At 34.0% G+C, this 25416-nt stretch overlaps 1 protein-coding gene across 1 annotated transcript in view; it reads left to right on the top strand.

Annotated features, from left to right (window-relative positions):
- LOC106637462 (uncharacterized) overlaps positions 1-25416 on the top strand; it is an 877306-nt gene that overhangs the window by 67664 nt on the left and 784226 nt on the right. The window contains exon 2 of the mRNA XM_089593884.1: positions 20420-20929. Within this exon, the coding sequence (XP_089450010.1) occupies positions 20572-20929 (358 nt within the window). The 5' untranslated portion in view covers positions 20420-20571. The remainder of the gene's footprint in view (positions 1-20419; positions 20930-25416) is intronic.

Genomic DNA, 25416 nt, shown 5'->3' with positions numbered 1-25416 from the left:
ATGTAATCCTGCCAATTCATCTAGGATACTGTGTTCTGCGCTTAAGACAAGTTAACTAAGGAAGACTGGAGGAGAATTACAACAGCAGTGCAGTGATACTAAACAAAATAGTGCAGATTATCCTAGTGTGCAGAACAGTGTAGAGTAAAAACATTTACCATCAGCATTCAAAAACCGTGCAGCTACTGGTGCAATCATCAATCGCGGACACACTAACTCTGCTTCTCTCCTGAACGTTACCACAGCTCTCATTGTTAGCGAAGTTAAAAGTGCCTTTGAACAGCATAAAGCTTTGAGAATTGATTTAGAAGTTGTTGCGGAGAACATAATACAAAAGAATAATGTAGAAGTCATTGCAGAATGTTTGGAAAAGATTCAGAATTCAAATGCTGGGGGAGTACTCTGACCTGTACTTAAAGACTGACGTTTTATTGTTGGTAGACGTCTTTGAGAACTGTCCATCAACTTGCATGGCAGCATACAAGTTAGACCCTGCACATTACTACATCACACTCGGTCTAATGTAGGACGCCATGTTGAAGCTCACTCAAGTCGAATTAAAGCTGCTCACCGACATAGACATGCTCCCATTCGTAGAGAAAGGTATTAGAGGAGGTGTAAGTCAAATACATAGGAAAAGATTATTATCCTCAGAAAAAGGACAAAAACCTCATGTACTTAGATGTGAACAACTTGTATTGGCAATGACACAGGCGTTACCCAAAGGAGATTTCCAATGGGTTGATCAAATCACAGAGTCGAACTGCCTCAATATAACAGATAATTGTTATGAATACATACTGTTAGTAGATTGAGGATATTCAACAGTTATGCATAATAATCATAAGGATTGACCTCTCTGCCTACAACGTATGGCTCCATCTTACTCCAAGCAGCAAAAGCTCATGACAACTTTGTATGATAAAGAGTGCTATGGCATATATAACAAAGCATTAAAGCAATCTATAACACCTGGACTAGTACTTTAAAAAGTTCATAGAGTTCTACGTTTTCGAGAAAGTTCATGGCTGAAACCGTACGTAAATCTCAATACGAAGAAAAGGAAGCAGAGTAAAAATGAGTTAGAAAACCTCTTTTCCAAACGTATGATTAACGCCGTGTATGGTAAGACTATAGAGAGTGAGCGTAAGCGAGTAGATGTCAAGCTAGTGAGCAACTGGAAAGGGTGCTATAGTGCGGAAACATTCATTGCTCGACCAAACTTCCACAGTCGCTCAACCTTTGCAGAAAATCTTCTGGCTATTCAACTTACACGCACAGAGATTAGTGTGAAAAAACCAATTCGTATTGGTTTGAGTATACTCAATATACCAAAGACTGTCATCTATTACTTCCACTATACATATACGAGTCAACAATTTGACAAATACAAGTTGCTGTATACTAACACTGACAACTTGATATGTGAAATTTACGGAGAAAACGTCTACAATATTATGAAACAAGACCTTAAAAAATTCGATACATTAGATAATCCACTGATTAATCAGTTCAATCTTTCCTTGGTAAACAAGAAAGTCAGTAGACTGATAAAGGATGAATGTTGTGGCAACATTATGATGGAATTTATTGGATTTTAAAGTAAGATCAATTGCATTTATGTGCAAAATGAGAAGCTGATTCAGAAGGCAAAGAGTATTTAATCAGCTGTTGTGAAGACCAAAATCAGCTTTAAAAACTACTGAAACTATCTCTTCGATAAGTCTACAGTTATATGTCAGCAAAACAATATCCGCTTTAGGTTACACATTGTCTGTACAGAGCAACAGTGGAAAATAGCTCTTAGCCCACTAGATAACAAACAACAGTTACTTCCAGACAGCACGAATACGGTACCATTGGGCTACATCTCTGTAGATGACAAGATCGGAAAAGATGTAGGAAGACGTGGTGGAAGAAGAAATGGAGGTAGAAAATGTGGTAGAAAGAGAAGAGAAGAAGAAAGAAAAGCTACTTCCTACAGCTGAGCTCGTTTTATCACTTGACAAGCGTCATCTACTTCTAGATGACAAAGACGGAGCTATGCTTCAGATACCCATGAGAAGGAAAAAAGTTGGGGAAGTCAATGAGAATGGAAAAAGGTGGGGAAAAGCAATGAGGAAAGGGTAGATGGCGTAGAGGGTAAAATAGTGAGAAAAATAAGTAAGGAAAATAAAGAAGTGGGAACAAGACTCAAGCGGGTATATCAGCAGCTCTGTTTAGCTCCGTAGATCATTCGGTTATTCGGCAAGCTTGAGGACAGAGAGTCTTCCTGCAAGCATGCAAGACTTTAATAGCCGCTCTTTTTGTTGTAAGTATAATGCTTACCACCTTATGGTAACGTTTTAACTAATGTATAATCATTATCTTGGAAAATGAATCTTACATCGCTTATCCGTATTGTGGGCGATACCTACCTGCCAAGGAAGAAGTTGTCAGCTCTAGAGGTCTAAAAAGTACCCAGTGACTCATGTTAAGCGTGTAACTAAGATATATGGAGGTACATGTCAGAGTTTACATGATCATCATACATATGTTTTAGATGACCCTTATCTTAGCAAAATACAGCTATAAGATTAACGTTATCTCTCACGAGATGTTTTTGTACTTGCGCATGTGACTGACAGAGATGGATGCAGTCAACATCTTTTTGTGTTCCCATACATCAAAAAGCTCTTACATTATCCTGTTTTTCACATGCCACGTTATCAAACATTATAATATAATCAGATAGAGCGTCATCTGGAGATACTACTACTTTATGTTTACTGAAAGGAAAGTATTTGCACGTCATTTATAGGTTCTAACAGCTCTTTCAAAAATCTATAATTTTGTTGGTTAAGTGATCTACAATATACATACATATTTTTAAATCTCAGTCCATTAGCATCCATAAAAAGCGCTTGTAAAATGTTTGTTTTACCCCAGCTAGATAGACCACAGAAAACAGCTCAAATACTATTAAGTAGTAATTCACCATATCGATTTGAATGCTTTTACTGTTTCGCAACAGCGTTAACGTTTGGAACCAGCACTTTGACAGCTTGTTTTTTGAATTTCATATCTGCTTTGTATAATGGTTCGATTACGACTAATGTACAGGCTATGAATACAGTGCTTTTATACTTACCATTATGGCTCATATCATAATGGCTACTAAAGTATAATATTCGATATCACATAGGCTATCAATACAATGATTTTCTTTTCTAGCAATTAGTCATTATCAAACCTCTAAACAGTGATGATTAATTAGTATAAGAGAGGACACAGTCGTTTAAACAAAGCTCTCAATAGTTTTCCTATAGAATTTTACCAACCAGGGTATTAGTATTGTTATCCAGGTACTAAACTTGTAAAACGTCTCGCGAGAGGTGATCCAGGAATGAATTTGTTAGACGCAGCGTGCAAAGAGCATAATATAGCTTATTTACAGAATTAAGAAAACGTTGAAGCAAGAAATTGATCTGATGAACTCTTAGCTACCAGAGCTTGGCAAAGAGTTAAGGCTTCTGATTTAAGTATTGGTGAAAAAGCTGCTACTCTAGCAATAACAGGTGCTATGAAGCTTAAAAGTAAATTAGGTATGGGTTTAAGAAATGAAAACAGAATAAGAAATAAAATAAAAGACGAAAAACAACACACTGCCTTTAACACAATGATTAATGATGCCTCCCGAAGAATGAATACGAAAAGCAAAAATGTACGCAACGTTATTACTTCTGTTTTAAAAGGTGCTTATAATGCAGTTCAGAAAGCAGGGGATAAAAAATATATTAAAATACTTCGTATATTGAGCCTCTCTGCTAGAACGAAGGGTGCTTTATCTCTGATAACCTTGTTTGCTGGTTTGAGTGTAACTGGCGCCGTAGCAAATGGGGTCATAGGAATGCTAAAAAGTATTAATGCAGCTAAAGCAGCTTAGCAACAGCTACAAAAAGTTGAAGACATAATCAAAATATGGAGGATATTGCATTAGAAAAAGGTCTATATCTAAAACAGTGTAAAACTCAATTAGGTGTTCACTTGAAGCCATATGCTGGAAAAGATTTAAAAAAAAAAAGACTGTTGAAGTAAAAATACCTAATAGAGCTTTAACTTACGTTGACTTATTAAAGTTGTCTAGAATTTTAAAAATTCCTCATTTTTGCGGGATATTTATAAGAAACGATTGACCTATGAATGGGCCACGATATTATTAAACTGTGGTAGTAATTCTATATGATAAGAATGGACCTGGATTCTATTGGGTAGCATATCAACAATATGGTAATAATATTGGTTATTTTGACAGTTTTAGCAATCTACAGCTACCTACCGATTTAATGCTGTATTCAGGAGTTAACGAGATAAAGTACAACCACGAGATATATCAAAATTTTGATTCTTACAACTGTGGTCATTTATGTTTGAAATTTCTATCAAGAAGATTATTAAAGTGTATAAGATAAGGTTATAATGTGATTATTTATTTGCTTGTTAATAGTAATGAAAGAAGCATTGACACTTAGTCTGTCTTGTACTTCTTCCATGTAAGAAGCGCAGTATTTTCCACCTTTCGAGTTATCCCCAAAACACAGCTACGTTTTGGCCTAAATGAGCTTTTAGGGTTTAATTTAATTCTTAATACTTATAAAGGTCATAATAAGTTCTATGTGTAGGTGACAAAGCGGTTTTATTACCAACAAGCAGCTATGAAATTAACAATATTGAGTCATTTCTAATTAAAGTGTTACAGTCTGAAGATATACGTAAACATCATTATTAAACCAAACAATAATACGCTTCACAGCGTTATAAAGTGTAGTCACACCATCAATCTTGGACCAAAAGGTTTTATAGGATGACTACTAGATTTTACTAAATGAATTTTCCAAGATAACTTCACCCATACCTCAGACTTACCTAAGGCTATTATCAAGGTTAGTGCGTTACGAGTTGAATGCAACACTACTAGTGAAACCTACATAAATAATCATAAAGTACATACCATTTCTGACTTCTGAACTAAAATTCATGACTGAAGTCCCTTCACAAATTATTTACTTATTTCTTATAAGCCAAATTATTGACTATGTACAACTACGTATTGTTGATCATGACAGTGATTTAGTTAATTTTCGTGGAGAGATAATAACGGTAAAGTAACATGTTGAGCCGTAAGTGTAATGAGAATTGTATATCATCATAGAAGCTATATAATAAGTTGTAAATGTACTTCAATGATCAGTCCTCAACAAACATTCAAACTACCAACACATTGGAAAAATCAACGAAAGCGTCCAAAGCTAACACATCAAAAAAATCAGTTTTAAAAAAGTCTTGGAATAAAAATAAAGGACCATGGTGGAAAGTAAGGTGTACATTCTTCTTTTTTTGTTGTATTGAACATTGAAGAGATTATAAACATTCAGTCTTCTGTCACCTTTGTTGAGTCTATTGCACATTATAAGATTCATGCTCATCAACCATATGCGTCATCAACGTACGGTAACAGTGATGACATTCGTATATTAATTCAACATCAAGACTTATGTTGATTACCATCTCAAAGTTTATAACATGTTTATGGAAGATTAGTTAAAGCAGATGGTAATAATAAATTGGTGAGTTACGCTCCCTGTCATAAATTTGAGGAAATGAGATATGAGTAAGCGCTGTAGAGATAGATGAGCGTAAAAATGTTGGTTTAACTAGCCTTTTTAAAAACTGTCTAACACTCAGTCCTAATCAAAATCCATTAAGTAAGAATGCAGGTTGGCTTGATATAGGAGAATCTTATGATTTCAATCTAACTGTAACTAACATTAATTGCTATTAATTAACTAACAATAATGGCTATTTTGATATTCTACTTTCTCTCAGTATGATATTAGGTTTTTCTGAAGACTGTTATTAGATAGTTGTTAATGTAAAACATGAACTTATACCCACAAGATCTAGAAATAATTCAAATGCTGTCCTGCAAACACAAATTCCTGCTGTGGATGAGAATGCTGTAGTAACTTGTAAAGAGCTTAAGATAGTAATATTGAAGCTAGAATGCCTTATGCCCTACGTTGTTATGTCAAATTCTTATGAAATTCGTTACTTAATTATCTTTAAAAAGATAAATTTGTATCTATAAATTATTGAACTTGGGACCTGTATGAATATTTGCTACTTCCTACAACATCCAAATACATATGGACAGTAAGGATTTCTAATCAGTTGGAAAAGCCACGGTATTTTTTTTTAGCTTTTCAAACGAATCGAAAGAATTAGAGAGCTATTACTGCAAGCAATTTCGATTACTGTCTTATAAGAAATGTTAAACTTTATCTTATTTTGCAATATTACCCTTACAGTGATCTCAATCTTAGTATAAGACACTATCAGTATGTATTGTTGTATAATATGTACGCTAATTTTAAAAATTCATATTTTAGTAAGGATCGTGCACCTTTGTTAAGCAAACACAAGTTTCTTACCCTCATACCTTTTGTTGTAATTGCTTGTTCCAAGCAAAATGAGTCACCTAAAAATGCTCCAGTGGATGTGCGTTTCGAACTTTAATCTCATGAAAATTTTCCTAACAACACCTTGGCCTATTGCTTACTTCTACACGATTGCATTATTCAGTACAGTCCAATAAGTGAGGATGTTAGAAAACTTATGTAAAATATGGTGAGGGTGTCATCTTTAAAATGGTAATGGGGTAGAGCACTACAAAAGAAACTAGAGTCAGAAGTTAAGCTCATTTATTCGCTAGCAGCCTTAGGGTAAAGATCGATTTGTCACACGAGCCAACCAATAGTAGTTTAAGTAGCAACGTGAAATATGAAAAACTTTTATCTAAGGATGATGATGATGAAAAAGAAACATCTTGGCTAAGAAATTAGTAGATGAAGAGTACTCAGACAGCAAAACATCCGTTTCTGATCAAGAAAATTAAAAAAAATTCAAACAAAAAGATTATATAGTTGGTATGCAGGATTTTAAACAGTTTGTCAATGACTTTAAAAGAGTAAGCTATAGTTCCATTAGCTAGAGACGTTGAACCTATTGCGTTTACATTCAAGCAACCATTTTCTTGGAAGAGGCTCACTGACAAATGCAAAAGAATAACCTCTTAGTTGAAATATAATTATTATAAAATACCATGGAATATAGGTAAACTCTCATATTGTACCATAGGTAAAATCCTCAGAGAGTATCATATTAGTGCACGCAAAGTGTATGTAGGAGGCTTTGTGCAAAAAAAATGTTTATAGCGATTCAAATTTCATGTTTGTAATATTACGGAGTTTGGTCATCCACCGCTGGATAAAAGTAAAATTTTGACAGTTTGTGAAAATCATAACAAATTATGTAAAACAAATTGTGCTTTACATAACGTTAAGCTATTTAAACACTCTATTGTAGCAGTAGACTTAATGAATAGGGAGTAAGCATTTAATGAAGAGGTAAAATAATGGCTGTACCTCACAGGATAGAACGTTGTTGGGGCTCTTACTATTATAAGAAAGGGGGTTATATACTATAACAATGGCAGCAGTGCTACCCATTTGAATAGTATAGAGAGGATACTGGGCATATGGTTGAATATGAGGACCATGTAGCTCCCTGTAGATCAAGACTCAAAGCATTAGCCTATTGCTTAATTTTACATAATCACATTATACAGTACAATTCATTGAGTGGGGATGGTAAAAACTTATGTAGAATGTGGTGGGGGTAGAATCTCTAAGACAGTAATGGGATGGATCACTATAAAAAAAACTACAGTCAGACATTAAGCTTATTTATTCACTAGCAACTTCAGGGTGAAGATCGATATGTCACATAAGCCAACCAGTAGTAACTTTAGTAGCAGCTCCAGTAGATCAAGGCTCAAAGCTGGCACTGTTCTAGCTCCCAGACGGGGACTGGCTCTAAACTGTGCTAGGAGACTAACACAAGATTGTTCTAGCGCTCTGGGTCAAAACCCACCCTCTTTACCTACTTGTAGCGATTAAGAAGAAAAGTCACCGAGACCTTGATGGCGAGATTGGTAACACACTTTCCTGACATGAAATAAGTTCCAGATTCAAGCCTAGATCAAAGTGGCACTTTTTCAATTGCTACGTATGACAATGATTCTACAAACTGTAGTTTTTACTGAAAAATTCGAGTTGCCTTGGCAATCGTGTGTTGGACAAGAAATGTCAATAAATTTAATTACCCGCTTATACTACTTACCCGTTGATGAATCAGAGTAAATTCTACTATTCTTTCATACCATATATCCTTGTTAAAGTCATCATTTATGTCATTTTGACTTTTGTAGTTTATGTCACAAATGTTATCAATTTTTCTTATCTCAAGAAAGTTGTACAGCTTAACTTTCTTATTTTTAATCATTATCAACGACAAAATGAATTCGTTATTCATGCAACGTATATTATTTCTTGGATTTGAAACTCTCAAGCTTCTTTTTCAAATGGGGTATGCTATTGTATCGCCAATTAATAAGGTCTTACACCTATGCTCCAGCACTAGAAGTATATGCCTGAAACAGCCTTTTAAAATAAACAATTTACCACTGAAAGGCAAGTCATTATCATTTAGGTTTCTTGATGTTTCGTCAACAGTTTTTTAAGCTTTTTAGGAATTATCGGATCTTTTATCCCAATTACTACTTCTACTTTACGTAATTTTTTTAAATGGATTTGTTTTAGTAAAAAATCTTAAATTACTATAATATTTAACGGTGATTAAAATGTTCTACGACTTGTAATCTCTTCAAGTAATAGAATCAGAGCTATTTTAGTCCAAGAAATAGAAAGAACTTTTTTTTATTAGCAAAAAATTTCAAGTTATTAGTTTGTACGACAATGTTTCTCTAAAATTTTTTAAGCAACCAGTAAAACGTTTATTTTTAGTGTATTTGAATCTTTTAATTTTTTTTATTGTAATTCATTTATTTATTAATATCAAGCTCAATGTAAGGATTTATTAAGAATGTTTCACAAATTATAACCGCTCTTTTTACTACCTTCGAAAATTACTAATGAAGTTGTCTTTGAAAAATATTTTTTCAAATTTGAAAATTTAATGAAGCTGTTATGGGGCATTATTGTGTTTATTAATCTAATAATTTTTAATAAAAATTCTTTAGACTTTTTATACATTTTTCCATAAATATATTGAGACATTGAAAACTAAGCAAAACAGTTTCTCAATTGGCTTGGAAATCGTATTCTACTAAAGAAAAAGTAGCATTGTTAAATGTACCTTAAAGTTCTCCGTTAACTATTTTTACCATTTCATAAGGTTCTGCTCTATTAGTAGAATTATAGATTATGTTTTTTTTGTATACTTTTATGTGTTTATAGGCAGCATGTACTTGCCAGTTAAATACCAAATGACTTTGTCCATAAACAGAAAATTTTTGCAACCTACATGCTATTCACATAAAGCTTAAATAACGACTGTGTACATACTTTGATATCTCATGTATATTTTTTACATCATTTTAATGGGCGTTTATATCTGTTCTTGTTATTTTGTAAAAAGCTCTATCTTCTTCTGTATGAAGATAATCAGAGATATACCTTATACTCTAAAAAAATGCATTACTTTGAACATTAGTATGACAGTCATATTTGTAAGACAAAATTTCATTACAGAATAATACCATGCAATTGTCAACTAGCATGATTTCGTTACTATTTAGCTTATCAAATATGTAAGTTTTACATCTACTATCATTCTATCATTCTAACCATACTAAGGATACCTTTTTTTTCAAGTAGTACACTCAGTAGTTACTTTTTTTTTAAGTTTTTTGTAAAAACATCCTAATGGTTGATAAGACAAGAACTACATTTATTGTGAGGTTCATAAAGCATATATTTGATAAGTAGATTCATGATGTATAAGCTTACAACATGAGAGACAATCAACTACACACATGCATCCACATAAAGCAATTTTGTGTGTCATCAACGTTCATATGATCCAAAAAGCAGTATCGAAGTGACAGCATCATTAACGACAGGTGGCACAAGAAACAGCTTTTGAATGGGTAAGAAAAGGCACCTAGATCGCAGCAGCAGAGCATCACCAACACGGGTGACCGAAGCATCATCGATGTTGAGGTGGCATCAACAGCATCAGGTAAGAGCAGCGTTGATGAGGTAGTAACAGTAGCAAAGTAACGTGAGCGAGATTTATAAATAGGGTAACACTAGCAGAGGAATTTGCACGAGCCTATGAAAAAGATCCACAAAATAAGTTATTCACTTTTAGAACCTTTAAATACATATAATACTCGAGAATTAACAACGTCAAGACTTCTACGAAGTTATTTGATACTCACAATTTATTAGTCACTTTATCCATGATACATTGATCTGCAATTAGTGAGAGATGAAACTCAACTGGTGTCAGCAAACGGACGGAATCTGTCGTAGAGGATAACAGTAGCAGCGAAACGTGAACGAGCCTATCAAAAAGCTCCACAAACTTAATTATTCACTTGTAGAACTTATAAATACACATAATGCACGCGAATTTAGTGCGTTAAGACTTCCAGAGAATTTTGCAAAGTTGTTTACTACTCACAGTATAATAGTCACTGTAACCACGATACACTTAATCTGCAATTAATCAGAGATGGAACTCAACTGGTGACAACTAAAGGATGCAACTTGTTGTGTACTGATAGCAACAGCAACAACTTTGAGCAGTTACTTTATTGTTCATTCACTTTGTACCTTTTAGCTCCTATACGCTTAGAACATACATGTATATAGTACATCATTTTTAGATTTTTGTACAATGTATACATATTTAAACTTAGACCACAGTTAGTACGCCAAAGATACTGAAAAACTTGTTGATGATGCAGCAGAGGTAGTAATGTAGTCTGCTGTGTATAGGACTGGACCACAGCAGCTGCACAAAAAATACTGACCAACTCGTTGATGATACAGTAGAAGTAGTAATGTAGACTGCAGTGTATAGAGCTGCAGCACATCTCTAATGTACACACAACATAGTGTACAGGGTTGCAACGGAGCAGAATAGTCACGGCAACGATGAGGTCCCTGCAAACGCGTGCCGATACCTCACAGGCACGATAAAAATAAGAGCACCATATTTCACACAAAACGAGATGACGACGCCAACAATTGCACAGCAGCATAGCAAGCGCCTATATGCTTCAGAAATGCCACATTGCAAGAATGACCCAAAATACTGCATAGCAGCGAATAGCCAAGATAGAATTCTACGTAGGATAGAAATCTACGTTATGTGTAGTCAAGGTAAGAATCTGCACTTCTGGAAGTAGAATACATACTGGCCTAAAATAACGTAGATTTCTATCTTCACTACACACAGCTAAGAAAAGTTTGCTTCTATTTTTAATTTGTTTCTTGTGTTAATATTAATGAAAATTACAATTTTCATACTCCTATAATTAAAGAAATTCTAGTATGCAAGGGTGAGTAAAAGTAAAGTAGTAAGAGTGTAAGGCTAAAAGGGTTTGAGGTCACCACAGGACGAAGAACCCTATGGGGATTCTAGCACAGCTGGATCGGAATTATGGCTGTTTTCGAATCTCAGTTGTTTACCTACTGTTAAAAGTAAATACATTTGTTTTTCACTTTATTATTCTTGAAAGTCTTGAAATGATTAAATGCCAAACGTATTATGTGATCTGTTAAGCCCTGGAAATATCGACTTCTTAATATTTTTTGATATTTACGAAAAAACTTTATTTATTTTTCACTATCCGGGGCATTATTTAAATTGTTGTATATTTTAATTATTGTTATTTTAATTATTGTAAATTAAAATAATCATTTTTCTAAAATTAGATCGTTTCTACATAAATTTGAATTCTGAAATGTTGCGCGCAGCTCCAACTTCCAACTTAGTACTTGATAGTACCACATATCACTCACCAGGTGGCGACCACTAGTGTTTAGCGAAAATGTCTTACAAAATCTTCTTAAATCTTCTTACTATGGCAGTCCAGTTGAAAAAAGACGAAGAAGACCTCACGAAGACACGGGGCAAAAAGTCTGGTATAGACGCCAAGCTAGCTCCAGTGACTACCTCTACTGGAGCCAACCCAAACCCTTGGCCACCCAAGTGCCACTTCTGTCCCGATTACCACCTCCACAAGGACTGTCCCATTCAAATTGCTCGAGCCTCAACTATCCCGGGAAATGAGACTGGAGTGTCAGGGGGGCTGGCAACAGACGCTCCAGAGGAACGTCGGCAATACATGTCACCAGCATGCCCCACCAACCACTACAAAAAATTATGGTTGGACTGGGTCAGTGAGAAATAGCTGCTCTGGTTGACCAAGCATCTACCAACAATTTTGTACATCCTTCACTACTTTCGGGACAGGAGAAGATCACACCCTATACTCAATAGTGTGACTTGGCCTGTGGTAATGCAACTCTCACAACCTCCGGCAGTGTTTGTCTTGACCTACGGATTCAGGAAAAATTATTCAAATTTAGCTTCCTCGTAGCACCAGACCTATGACATCAAATGGTGCTGGGTCTAACAATACTGTACACGGAGAAATCTATCTGGAATTTGACGAGGGGAGTGCTTTACTTCGGAAGTAGCCAACGAATAATTATCCCATTTGTGTCACACCCATCTCGAAAGAATCAGCAAACAGCTCTAAACATAGAACAGGTTCAACATAGATTTACTCGAGGAGAACGTACTGGCCTCTTCAACCTGTTGCAAGGACACGCAGAAGTCTTTGGACCTTTGACGGGAAAGTTACGTCAAACTTGCACCACACAACACGAGATCCAGGTCAAACCACACCAACCTTTCTGGTTAGTACCATATCCTCGCTTAGACAAGCGCAGGGAACTCATTGAGGAGCAAGTTCAAGAGATGCTAGCTGGTGGCATCATCGAGCCATCTTTCTCATCATATAGCTCCCCTGTTGTCTTGACACCCAAAAAAGATGGCACCATGCGATTCTGTGTGGATTATAGTCGGCTAAATTCGATTACCGAAGACACCTCTCAACGGGTACCCCACATACATCACGCCGTAAAGGACATAGGTAAAGCTATCTGGTTCTCGAAGTTGGATCTCAAAAGCGGATACTGGCAAAAAGCGATGGTACCCGAGTCTATGCAATGCACAGCTTTCTCCACAAACACACCAGTGGTTGCTACCAATTCTGAGTTATGCCATTCGGGCTGAAAGGAGCACCTGGAACCTTCTAAAGGCTAATGAGTCAGAAAGTCCTTACCAAATACCTGGGAAAGTTCTGTCTTGTCTACCTAGACGATATCATCATCTATTCCAACACACAGAAAGAACACCTCAGACATTTTGCTTTTGTCTTAGAAAGGTTGCAAATCCATGGACTCACAGTAGCCATCGAAAAATGTGTCTTCGGGTCGTCGGAGTTAACATACCTAGGACATCAAGTCACCGCCAAGAGGAACAAAGCCTTACCTGAGCATGTCGAGAAGCTATGCAGTTTACCAGTACCAAAAACTTGAAAACAGCTGCAGTCCTTCCTTGGCACAAGTAGATGGCTCCGGGAATACGTGCCTCGTTATTCCGAAATAACAGCGCCTCTCTCGGACCTCATTTGCAAAAAAAGGCCATACAAATGGACACCAGAAGCTTAAGAAGCCGTGGAGCAGCTAAAAAAAAAACTCTCGAAACCTTTAGATTTGGCTTGACCACATGAGGGTTGGCCATATGTCTTGCAGACGGACGCTAGCCCTCGTGGAATGGGAGCCGTCTTATATCAGATTAGACCCGATGGACAGCGTAGTATCATCAGTTATGCTAGTGCCAAGTTCAATCCATGTGAAACAAAATATCATAGCAATGAGAAAGAGTGCTTAGCGATGGTTCGGGCTATTAAAAAATATCGACCCTTTCTGGAGGATCGACCATTCATCTTGCCAACTAATAACAAGGGCCTCACTTGGCTACGCACGGCTAAGGAAACTCAAGATAAATTGAAGCGATGGTCTATCCTACTCCAGGAGTACAATCCCATCATCGAACACTGTTTGGGTCGAGAAAACTAGCTGGCGGACTTCCTCTCACGGAATCCGGTGGAAGAGGAGCCGGATAACCTAGACGATGTGGACCGGATACTGCCTCCAACAAATTCTCGGGAAACACCAACTATACCTATTTGTTGCGTGGTCAAAACACCTATATTGCTGAATAAAATTAAAGATGCACAGCTCCAGGACCTGTATTGTCTCGAACTTGGTCACAAGATCATCCAGGCAGCAGAGAGCCCGACCCTCTCACCATCAGATACCGAGTTTTTGTCTTGTCATGGACTCGTCGACGACCTTATATGGCAGTGACCAACAAAGGACTCAAGTTGAAAGGTCTATGTGCCTTAAAGCATGGTACCCCGAGTGCTCTATGAGTTCCATGGCACTCACCACGCGGGACATCCAGGAATGGAGGAAACGGCTCGCAGTATCAAAGGTTACCACTATTGGCCTGGGGTGAACGCCAAAATCAAGAAATATGTCCGGGACTGTAGGCTGTGCGCATACTATAAAAAATCAATCACTGCTCCAGGTACCATGCGACCACATCAGCCCAAACACCCATTGGAGATCATAGCCATTGATCTAATGGGTCCATATCCAAAGACCTCTAGGGGACGACGTTTTATACTGGTTGTCATGGATCTCTTTTCTTAAATTAGATCGTTTCTACAGAAATTTGAATTTTGAAATTTTGCACGCAGCTTCGACTTCAAACTTAGTACTTGATAGTATCACCTATCGCTCACCAGGTGGCGACCTCTAGTCTTTAGCGAAAATCGCAAGTAAGAAAGCGACGTAAAGTATATTAGACGGACTGTGTGACGACTGATTGGGATCGATCCGAGATATGCAAATACGTGTAATGCACTGCCACTCAATTGACTTTAAAATAGTGGTAGTTAAGGGCATATTTAATAAATATCACTGTACCAATACAAAACTCTTGTCTATACCTTCTATTCCCTCGAACCTTGAAAAAAAAAAAAAAAAAAAAACTAGATACCCACTAATCAACCTGGCGACCAACTCTTCAAGGCCTCTACGAATTACCACTCAATCGCCGCACCTTTCCAATGAGTGGGATTCTGATGAATCAAACGCAGCCACAACGCCAACAACATCGGAAGCAGCGCCACCATTATTGTTCGACTTCCAACCCCAACGGCCACTTTTAACATATTCATACTATTGCTTTTTCTAATAGTATATGCATACAAAAACGATAATTGTATTTAAGTTCTAGCAAAAAGTATAGGACAAAAAAAGTTACTATTCAATTGATAAAAAGTTTTGTAAGAATATTAGTAACACAACTTAAGATTTTATGCTTCTATGCAATTTCTTTGCTGTCGCCCGTACTGTATCCTATGCCACCTGATAAAAATTGAAGGAAAAATCATTAAATTGGCATGCTGCGATAATTTGTTTAAATATGGGGGACTTGATGTTTTATCTAGCAAATTATTCAGAACATAAGTCACAATGTTTCATACTGTCTGATTTTAAAATAATAATAGCTCAACGTTGTATTATTCGAAGTTTAGTGTACTGACGATCTTTATTGTTATGTTCTCTTGAAAAGTAAGTTTTATAGTCATAAGAACGCTGTTTTTTATTTTATTATATCTGTAATTATTGTAATACGTTCCTAAGATTACAGTGGGTTTATTTTGGAACGTATTTAAAAAAATTAAGTAATTTAACGTAAGAATTTAAAATTTAACTGTAAACAGGATAATTAAAACTTTTTTAAATAAAATGAGATGTCAGGTGATTTGACCATGAATTTGTAAGTTAAAAGAAACTTTTTCTTTCCACTGATGACAGTGGCACTAGATAATGTAAAAATTAAGATTATGGTTATATTAAATAAAACATCTTCAAAGTCAAAGACAAAAGTTAAATTTTTGTATACGTGAAAGAATATTTTAAGCTGTTTCAAATCTGTATAATATTTAGATGAAGTGACAATTGCTAAATAATGATAATTTGACTTTTCTTAAGTTTTTAGGACATAATTCCCATTTAACTTTCATTTTACCAAAACCAGTTATTTTTATGAATTTTTTTTTGCATGTTACATTATCGTTAGCATCTGTTTCATTTGTTGACACATTTTTTCCTTTTAGCACTTATTTTTTTATCTTACTCTACTATTTGTGACACTGGAGAAATAAGTTTATTATAAAAATCATAATATTTATACCATCTTGCAACTATCTATTTTAAAAATTCTAGTGGCTTATGTTCCTAATTTTCCTTAGCTTTTTCTTTATTCTAACATCATCATCTAGTTATAGATCATCGTTCTGGCTGTTATAGTTATCAGAAGGAACTGTTTAATTTAAATAACTATCATCACTTCCTATTCTATAAGCTAAAGTTAAATTTTTATATTTGTTATAAGAATTTAAAACATTGTAAAGTAAAGTAGTTAAATCAAATTACAGAACTATTGTTGTATGTAAGATGGAAGTTCGGATGTGGGTTTAGTGACCAAGATAAAGACAGCAAGAAGGGAAGGTGCTGATTGGATTATTGACAAACATGGCCGTTGGGCCAAGCGTAGAGATGTAGCGAGAGAGTCGTTTGCTGCGTGACAACAGTCTGTAACCGTCTGTGCGCTGACTCAGTTGAGCCGACCAAGGTCCAGTGTGCAGACAAGATCTGAACCCTGTTTTGTACTCGCGTAAAGTATGGTGACTTAGTATAACAGAGTAGTGGCTGTTTGGTCTTTTTTGATTTTGGTGCAACTTAAAAAAGATGCTGTTTGTACGTCCTGTACGTTTGTATGTCACGTTATAGTTTGATTAACAAGAAGAGGCCTTACCTTCCAAGTTCGGTGTTATACCGCGGCGTACAAGAAATCACAATTTTCTCTTTTATTGTTTCGTGCAGCAACCGAGTTTGTTGTTTAATGATTACGTAAACCACAATTCTATAAAATCATTCTTTTAAAAACTAAAGTACAAAATTTTTATTAGTCATAACCTTATTGAAATATCATTGAGATAAATGGTTGAAGATAAGTACATACAATTATTAGTAATTTTAAGTTTCAGAAGTGAAAATGAACAGTGAAGTGAAAATTAAAAGCTGAATAAAAGTAGTAGTACGGCTAGTTTACTACGTTAAATATTTTTTGTGATAAGTTGTTCTCGTTTAATTGCCAAGGAAACTTAAGTGACTGTGAAAATTGTGAACAAAATAAGCTATCACCGAAAATTTGGTACAAAAGTAAACTTAGAGAGCTGTAACAACAAATTAATCTTTTAGTACGTTTCACAAATTTGATTTTTAAGAAAAAAATTTTATTGAACAATTTCAGTGACATTAAAACGAAGCCGTTACAAATTACATTATAAAGTCAGTGCTTGACGTAGAAGAAATAAGACAAAATTGAGAATGTGCTCTTTTATTTATTAAATGTGTCAGAAAACTTCAGATGGAATTTGTCCTCACAAGTCCGGCCCTCTTTAAATCCTACAGTCGACTAGAAAGCATCAGAATTAAGCAACAAAGTATGGAAGAATTTGTACGTTAAACGTGCAGGGGGGGAAAGCCTCACAAGTATATACATTTTTAAGTAAGTGATGGGGCAAAAAACTATGGTGAAACGAAATTTTTACTGAATTAACCATTTTTTTTCATCCAGCTCAACAGTAAATCGTGACAAAGTTATACTATACCTTATTAACTTCACTTACTAACATTATACATTTCCGAACTGTTGATTTATTAAATGACAAAATACTGTCTAGAGCCACATTCAGTTACGCAATAACCACATTTTGAAGGTAGTTGCACTGCCTTCGATACATCACAGTATAGGGAAGCACCTAATAACTTTCAAATTTTTTCAAAATTACGGAAGTTTCTTAATAACTAAATTGTTTTTTTCCTTGAATTTAAAAAGGAATCTCTCGCAGCTTATATGACTGAGAAAAGAGTATACAAAAACTTAGTGACATCTAACTATACGAATAACTTTCTGACGTATAAAGTGATAGTAAAAAGATAGATTTATTTTAATCATCGAAAATTAATTAGCTCATAAACAGTTATATGTTCCAAAATTGCAAGCTTGACTTGAGTAATTCACTGCTATTCAATATCATAAAGGGTTTGTATATTATTGATATACATATATGTTATGATAATGTCAAAATATAACATGTAGCTGTTTATATTTTTTTCATGGTCTACGTCTCTCTAAGTTTGTTTATAACACGAATGATGACCCTCTGAGAAATAAAAATTATACATTTAAGTCCTAGTAGCTTATTGCGACTCGTCTGATAAAGTTACAGTGTACTGATAATGAAGTTTTTACGAAGACTTTAAAGTTAATTTATATAAAAAACATTAAAAAACTGTCAATAAAAATAAAGGATTCTAATTAAGTTAACATCATGTCAATTCATTTATATGATTCTTGAAAAATGTTCTTTCATTTACTACTTGGACAATAGATATCAGCTATTAAAAATGAATGTAAAACTTCAAGAAAATTTTACCTTTACTGACCTGAGCAGCATGTTTAGCAATGGAATGACATATTTATGGTTCGCTTACAGCTGTTTTAACGCAGTTTTAGTATTTATTGACGGATTTTTTACATATTCTTAATGGCTCAATTAAGTTAGGAATAATGTTATACTAAGTGGTAAGATGTGACTTATGAATACTTTCACTTATTGCATTATGCATTTTGCTTTTGTATGTGAATCAGAAAACGTCAGGTCTCTTAGATCTGTATTATTAGAATATCATAATATCAAATTATTGTTGTTGCTCGTAAGATTCTGTCTTTGTCAGGACCTCAGTCATACAACGCTTGGGCCTAGCCTTATCTATTATATCTTGTGAGTGTATGATAAGAGTCTTATTTGTTGCCTCTGAAACTTTTTTTACTAATAGTTACGGTACTAATCCAAGCATTATAAATAAAAAAAATAAAATGATCGCCCAGAGCAGGACTGTTTATTAAAAAGCTGATATCTCTCTAACATTTTTGCAATGTTTCATTGGCATTCTCAGAGATATGGCTATATACATTAACATACACAGAGAATATGTTATAACCAGCTGTCCCGCATCTGAAATAGGCATAAGGTGATCTAAGTGTGCCCTGTTACATTTTCAAAGAAATATTTGGGAGTTAATATTTTGTAACGACGTCGGATAACTAATTACATAACATAATACCTTTTCTATTTAGTTTTGGCATTATTGTTTTAAATATGCTTTCAAAATGTTGTCTCCAGAATATTTTTTTAAAATATTTATAATGCACACCTCGGTAAGCTTGGACATTTATAGTTAATGCTGTACATCATTATCCTGTGTGTATGTGTATATATATAAAATTGTTCTGAGAGTGACAATGAGATATTACTAAAATATTGAACAGATTTAATTTGTTACAAAAAAAAGTTCTGCTTTTGATAGATACTCTCATCTTCATGTATTCAAATTTGAACTCAGACAATGTGAGCAACTTATAAATTATAAGAAGTTTAACCTGTATTCTCAAAAATGAAGCTATTCTATTTTCGTAGCGATAACTTGTTTTCTGTACCACTCAATAGTATTTTTTTATCGTCATTATCGTGTGTGTATGTGTATGTATATAAAATTGTTTTAAGAGTGACAATGAGATATTACTAAAATATCGAACAGATCTTATTTGTTACAAGAAAAAGTCTGCTTTTGATGGCTACTAGCATCTGTATGTATTAATATTTGAACTTAGACAATTTGAGCAACTTATCAAGTATAAGAAGTTTAGCCTTTATTTCTAAAAAAAAACTGTCTTATATTTATAGCTATATTTAGTTTTCTGTACCGTTTCAAAGTATTTTTTTGTATCATTTACCTTGTATTTAATGCCAAGATAACTATTGCTTCACACGGATTAAGCACACACTTTTGCACTTTCACGTACAATGTTACAGCTCTAACTACGATCAAAAGATATAGTAATATTTTAAAGCTAAGAATGTATTTGTAACTCATGGATATATAAAGCCTCTTATTGTGCTTTGTCTATTGAACAATCTGATAGGATGTATAGAAAAAAGAGTTCCTGTGCCACAGAAAAATACTTATTTTTTAATTGTTGATGATATTCATAGGACTTTTTTCTAGGTTTAAATAAGTAAAATAAACATTGTGAACAGAAAACAAACCTTGTCAGTGTGTAACAACTTACGAGCTTCGGATTTTCTTGAATTTAAGAAAGAACTTTAAAATATTTTTGTCTTTTATTGATACTTCTCTTTAGGATAAGAATTTTGTGGTTGGCTTAGCTAGTAACTTACTTTATTGGTTTAAAGATTACGAATTTTGTATTGCTTTTTCTGTTTCAGATTACTTTTCTTTCTATACGTTCCTCTTTCAAGTGTCATATTAATTAATCAGCATAATGGCAACAACCGAAGAGTATATACATTTTTGACTGAGGCTGTCTTGTAAAGTTACATACAATTAATATGAAAAAAAATCTATAAGCTCAACTAATATGACCATCTTGAGAAAAATAATAGTTTGTTTCACATATATAACAATTGCTAACATTATAATTGTGGATGGGCAAGTAAGCCAACAATGTCCTCCTCACATCGAAATCTATCCATGTACATGTAGTATTAAAAAGAATGGATTAGACGTTATCTGCGAGCTTACTGATTTTAATAATATTAGTAAAGCAATGGATAGCTTAAAAAAAAGACAAAATTCAGTAATATTTTATCTAAAACTACGGCATAACAACTTACCAAAACTTCCAGGATTTGTTTTCTTAGGTTTAGATATATATCATCTTACTATCCACAACAGCAGCCTGGCTGTTATTGAAGAAGCGTCGTTATCATCAATTGGTAAGTAACTTTATCCTTATGTCTTTTAAACTTTTTTCTTATATTATATTATTCTGCAAGCAATAACATAAGTAAGCTAATGAAATTCTACGGACTACAGGCTTGAAAACGTTGAATACTCCTAATACTTATAAATTAACTCTTAAACTTAGTTGACAAACATGAACTCAACTTATTCTATCAATTTAAATGTATATTATTAATCACTAAAAAAAAAGTATTTTATAAGAGATAAAAAAAGCTAGAATTAACAAATTGAATATTTTAATGATGGCTAGATAAGTTTTCTACACGTAATGACTTGCTATCCACACAAAGTTATTTGCGTAGTAAAATTATAACGATTTTAAAATTAGCAAAGGGACTGCTTTTCTCTAAAAATCTTGTCATTTTTCTCGTTCATTTATTCTTTTATCATTGACCAGTAGCAGTAGTGGTGACAGTGTACTATGCCTTGTATTGCCCTTAGTTGCTAACATAACTTTTTATGAGTTACACATCTTGAATAAATCAGGCTGTGTGCATAGCTATAACATTTTATCTCTTAAAAAAAAAGCAAGATTCTCGTTTCAAACTAAGATTTTCTTTTTGTATAGTTAAGCCATTCTGAGCTCTTTTTTAAGATGACCTTTAGAACTTTGATACATCATCCTTTTTAAACCTTTTCTTTATCTCACACGATCAGCCAAACTTATACTAGATAATTCATCTCAATAGTTGTGTTTGACAACATCCTTACTAAATTACTATCCTGCTTTGTGATTAAAATCAAAACGTCACAAAATTTAACATTAAATCAGGAAATGCAAATTAAAAGCACACGTCAAAAGTACAGCAAAAGTTCACTTTGAAAGTAATTACAAATGCATACGGGTAAGAGATTAGAACTTTATAACTGACTTACTGATGTTTGAATCATTTATCTACGTTATTTTAAAAATACAAATATATTTACTCTACAAGAAGCACATAATACAGTGTTACGAAACAAGCTTCGGGGATTTTTGAGTAGATGGGGAGCAGATAATTCAGATTTATTAAGTCAATGCATCAAATAGTCCGAAATATTGTAGTGAAATGCTCAACCAAAAAGACGAAGCACGGGCTCGAATTCGTCAACTAAGGATTTGCGAAACTTTACGCTGACTGCTCAGCCACGACCGCCACCGCCAGTGGCTGTATTAATTGCACTCTTAGATGCACTCTATTGTGTCGTCAGTTGTACGCCAATGTGCAAACACACGGGCGCTGGTTTGACTGGAGCAAGCCACGTCCGTCACACCTTCCCAAGTTAATGGGTCATTGTCCCCGATGATAACTCTTGCTAAGTCACCTGCTAGGTATTGTTTTTCTGAATTTGGCCACTTTTTTCGTATTTTCTTTGCATATGTCTTGGTGTCCCTCGACATGCCACTATATCCTTGTGGAATTCTCGTCGTACTGTCTTCTAACCTTAATATCATTTTGGTGACATGGAGTAGCTTTATTATTGTACTTTACTGACCAGGAGACGTAGTTTTTATCGGCCACTGAAGGTAATGCAGATTTTTTCCGAGTTAGTGATAGATATATCAGACACACATCCGAGTTAATTTTGCTCGAATTACCACTCGATCGCCTTAGGCGATATCCCAATTCTACATCTTACCACTGGCACCAAATTATGCTTGTTACAGAACAAGCTTTGGGGATTCTCGAGTGAATGGGCAGCAGGTAATTCCGATTTATAAGATAAATAGATTAAAGAGTCAGAAATATTGTAGTAAAATGCTCCGTCAAAAAGGTGGAGCAAAGGCTCAATCTCGTCAACTAAGGATTCGCAAATTTTTACGCTGACCGCTCAGCTACGACCGCTGCCATGAGCGGCTGTATTAATTGCACTCTTAGATGCACTCTATTGTGTCGTCAGTTGTACGCCAGTGTGCTTACACACGGGCACTGGCTTGACTGGAGAAAGCCACGTGCGTGACAACAGTAAATATAATTTTATTATTTTGTTAATACCTTCATTAAATTCGTGATGATACTGATGTCTTTGTCTCTGCTCCTGACAATTTTTTTTTTGTTATTGTAACGCTTTTAAAGTCTCATTCTTTCACTCTGGCCCTAAGTTTTACTGTTTGACGCTCAAATTTTACAATCACTGGTTAGCAGTAATATACGATTATTGTCAAAAAGGTCATTATTTATTTAGAGAACTTGTCGGACTGAATTTTTTTTTTTTTTTTTTTTTTTTTAAAGATCCTCAGTAGTTTTCGTTTTTTTTTTTTTTTGTTTGGATGTCAAAAAGTAAGATAACATTTTAATGTACCATGTTGTTCTTTTGGTTGATAATATAAAAAGAAGGTATCTATTTTATAAAAATGACACAGGCTCATGTAAAATATACTATTGATTGAACATATTCCACCATACTTTGCAAGAGACTTAAAATTATTATTCTTATACGTTATGAAACAAATTTCCCTAAAAATATAGGCAAACCTCATACCACTCCCAGTCTTGCTTCCTAACGACTAATTTAATAATTCTGTGGATAATTCTGTAACTTTAAAAAACAATTTTTTTATTGTTAGCAGTGAACAACTTGACTATTATTTCGAATACTAAAAACAAAGGGTTGGCGTTTCAAACGAGCAGGAAATGAAGTCACACCAGTACTCATATACATAATGAAGTTCTATTAAGTCCGTGCCTACGAGCCATCTTACTCTACATCATGCAATGCCCTCCTCCCAGCTAGTAGCCCTTCACATAAAACACTCATCTTATTTTTACATGATTTGAAAAAAAAAAGAAAACATAAAAGAGACTTCACATTACCCCTTAACCACCCCAAGCTACCTCACAGAAATGTATGCCAATAATGAGAGATGTATGCCCTATCGCAGGCAAGCGTGTTTAAACTGCCTATGATACTTGGGTCTGATAAGTCTAGTAAGCCTGTTAGAAGTATCAGACATCTAATAGGCTTATAAGAGCTATTGCTGCTTAGTCTTAGTGGTCTAGTAATAGCGATCAAACTCAGACATAACATTTCTTAAACATTAGACATAATATAAATAAAAAAAAATAGACATTTAAAATAGTATGATTGGGTGTCGAATTAGCTGTTAACAGTATTAACTGTTGTACACTTGGTATTAAAGGTAAAAAAGGCCAGAGCTCAAAATTTACCACACTGCATGTAAATATACTATTTGGTTAAATAATTGATTAATAGAATTCTTAAACTTTTGTTGTAAATTTACCGATAACATTAATAAAAATATTCAGAGTTGACAGTTTTAGACTATTTTAATATATACAGTTCGTACAGTTCTTTCCACGCGAAAGCATTTAATGTTTAATTTTTTATGTCAATCTTGATTGAAAAAAGTAATTTTAAAAGTATAACAAATAACTTGATGGAACTTTAAAAAATGCATGTGGGGATTAATTATAATTCCGCAGACAAATGATAATTTTAGGTGGTAATTTAAGATAAATTCTTCGTGTTGTTAAAAATAGTTACAACATAGCAATAGTTTGATAAAAAAACAAATATCTACATCCTTACACTAAAATTCCCGTATAAAAATTAGAAACAAACGTACGGACAAAGAATCATAGTTTGCTTTCACTACCATTAAAAATAAAAGAAGAAAAAATTAAGACATTTAATACGGCAGAGAATAGAGCAACAGCTTATGGCTTAAAACTTAGTTATAAATATTGTAATATAATTCTTAACAGTATTATTTTTACATTTTATAATAAGTGTACTTTATACTTGAATAGTAAAATTCTTAATAAATGCTTTGTGTTCCAGTACATTTTAAAGTATATGAAAATAACATAGATTATATTGCTCATAAAGGTATAAATAAGATCAATGATTATAAACATCGCAGTTTTCCAGTAAAAATTTAAAATGAAGTTTGACATAATAATTGCATAAACCTTTAACTTTAGTTCAAGAGACAAATGCCTTTTATTAATTTAAAGTTAATGTATATCAGACTATATATGTAAGTGTGAGAGATTATGTATTAATAAATTATTTAGATATAATATTGAAATAGCTAAAAAAACAGCAAAGAAAAAGATAAAGTTTTGATACAAGGGATAACTTTGACTACAGGGAATTCTGCTTCACTCCCACGTTTAATTCACCAAAAACAATTTTTTTTGCGACTCACATTTTTCATGACAGTAAATAAGGCCCAGGGTAAAAGTTTTAATAACGTTAGGACGTATTTTTAAATTTTTCTGGACACACTCAAGCATATGTCGTTTTTTTAAGAGCTTAAAACCCGAGTTATACTTCTATTTAAGATTTATGAAATAGCTTACTAAAAATAAAGAACATAGCTTAGAAAGCAATGTCTTATTTCTTAAATTAATGATCATTAATTAACCTTATACCTTAAATGTAAAACACATTCAACTTTTCTATTAACTCAAATACTAATTGTTCATTTAGATAAATGTTGTAGTGGCATTAT

This window comes from Copidosoma floridanum, unplaced genomic scaffold (genome assembly GCF_036245765.1).
Source record: "Copidosoma floridanum isolate Cflo_tuat_1 unplaced genomic scaffold, Cflo_Japanese_pri ptg000020l, whole genome shotgun sequence".
Taxonomy (NCBI): domain Eukaryota; kingdom Metazoa; phylum Arthropoda; class Insecta; order Hymenoptera; family Encyrtidae; genus Copidosoma; species Copidosoma floridanum.
The sequence above is the reverse complement of the archived record's forward strand: the minus strand, read 5'-3'. Positions and strand labels throughout refer to the sequence as shown.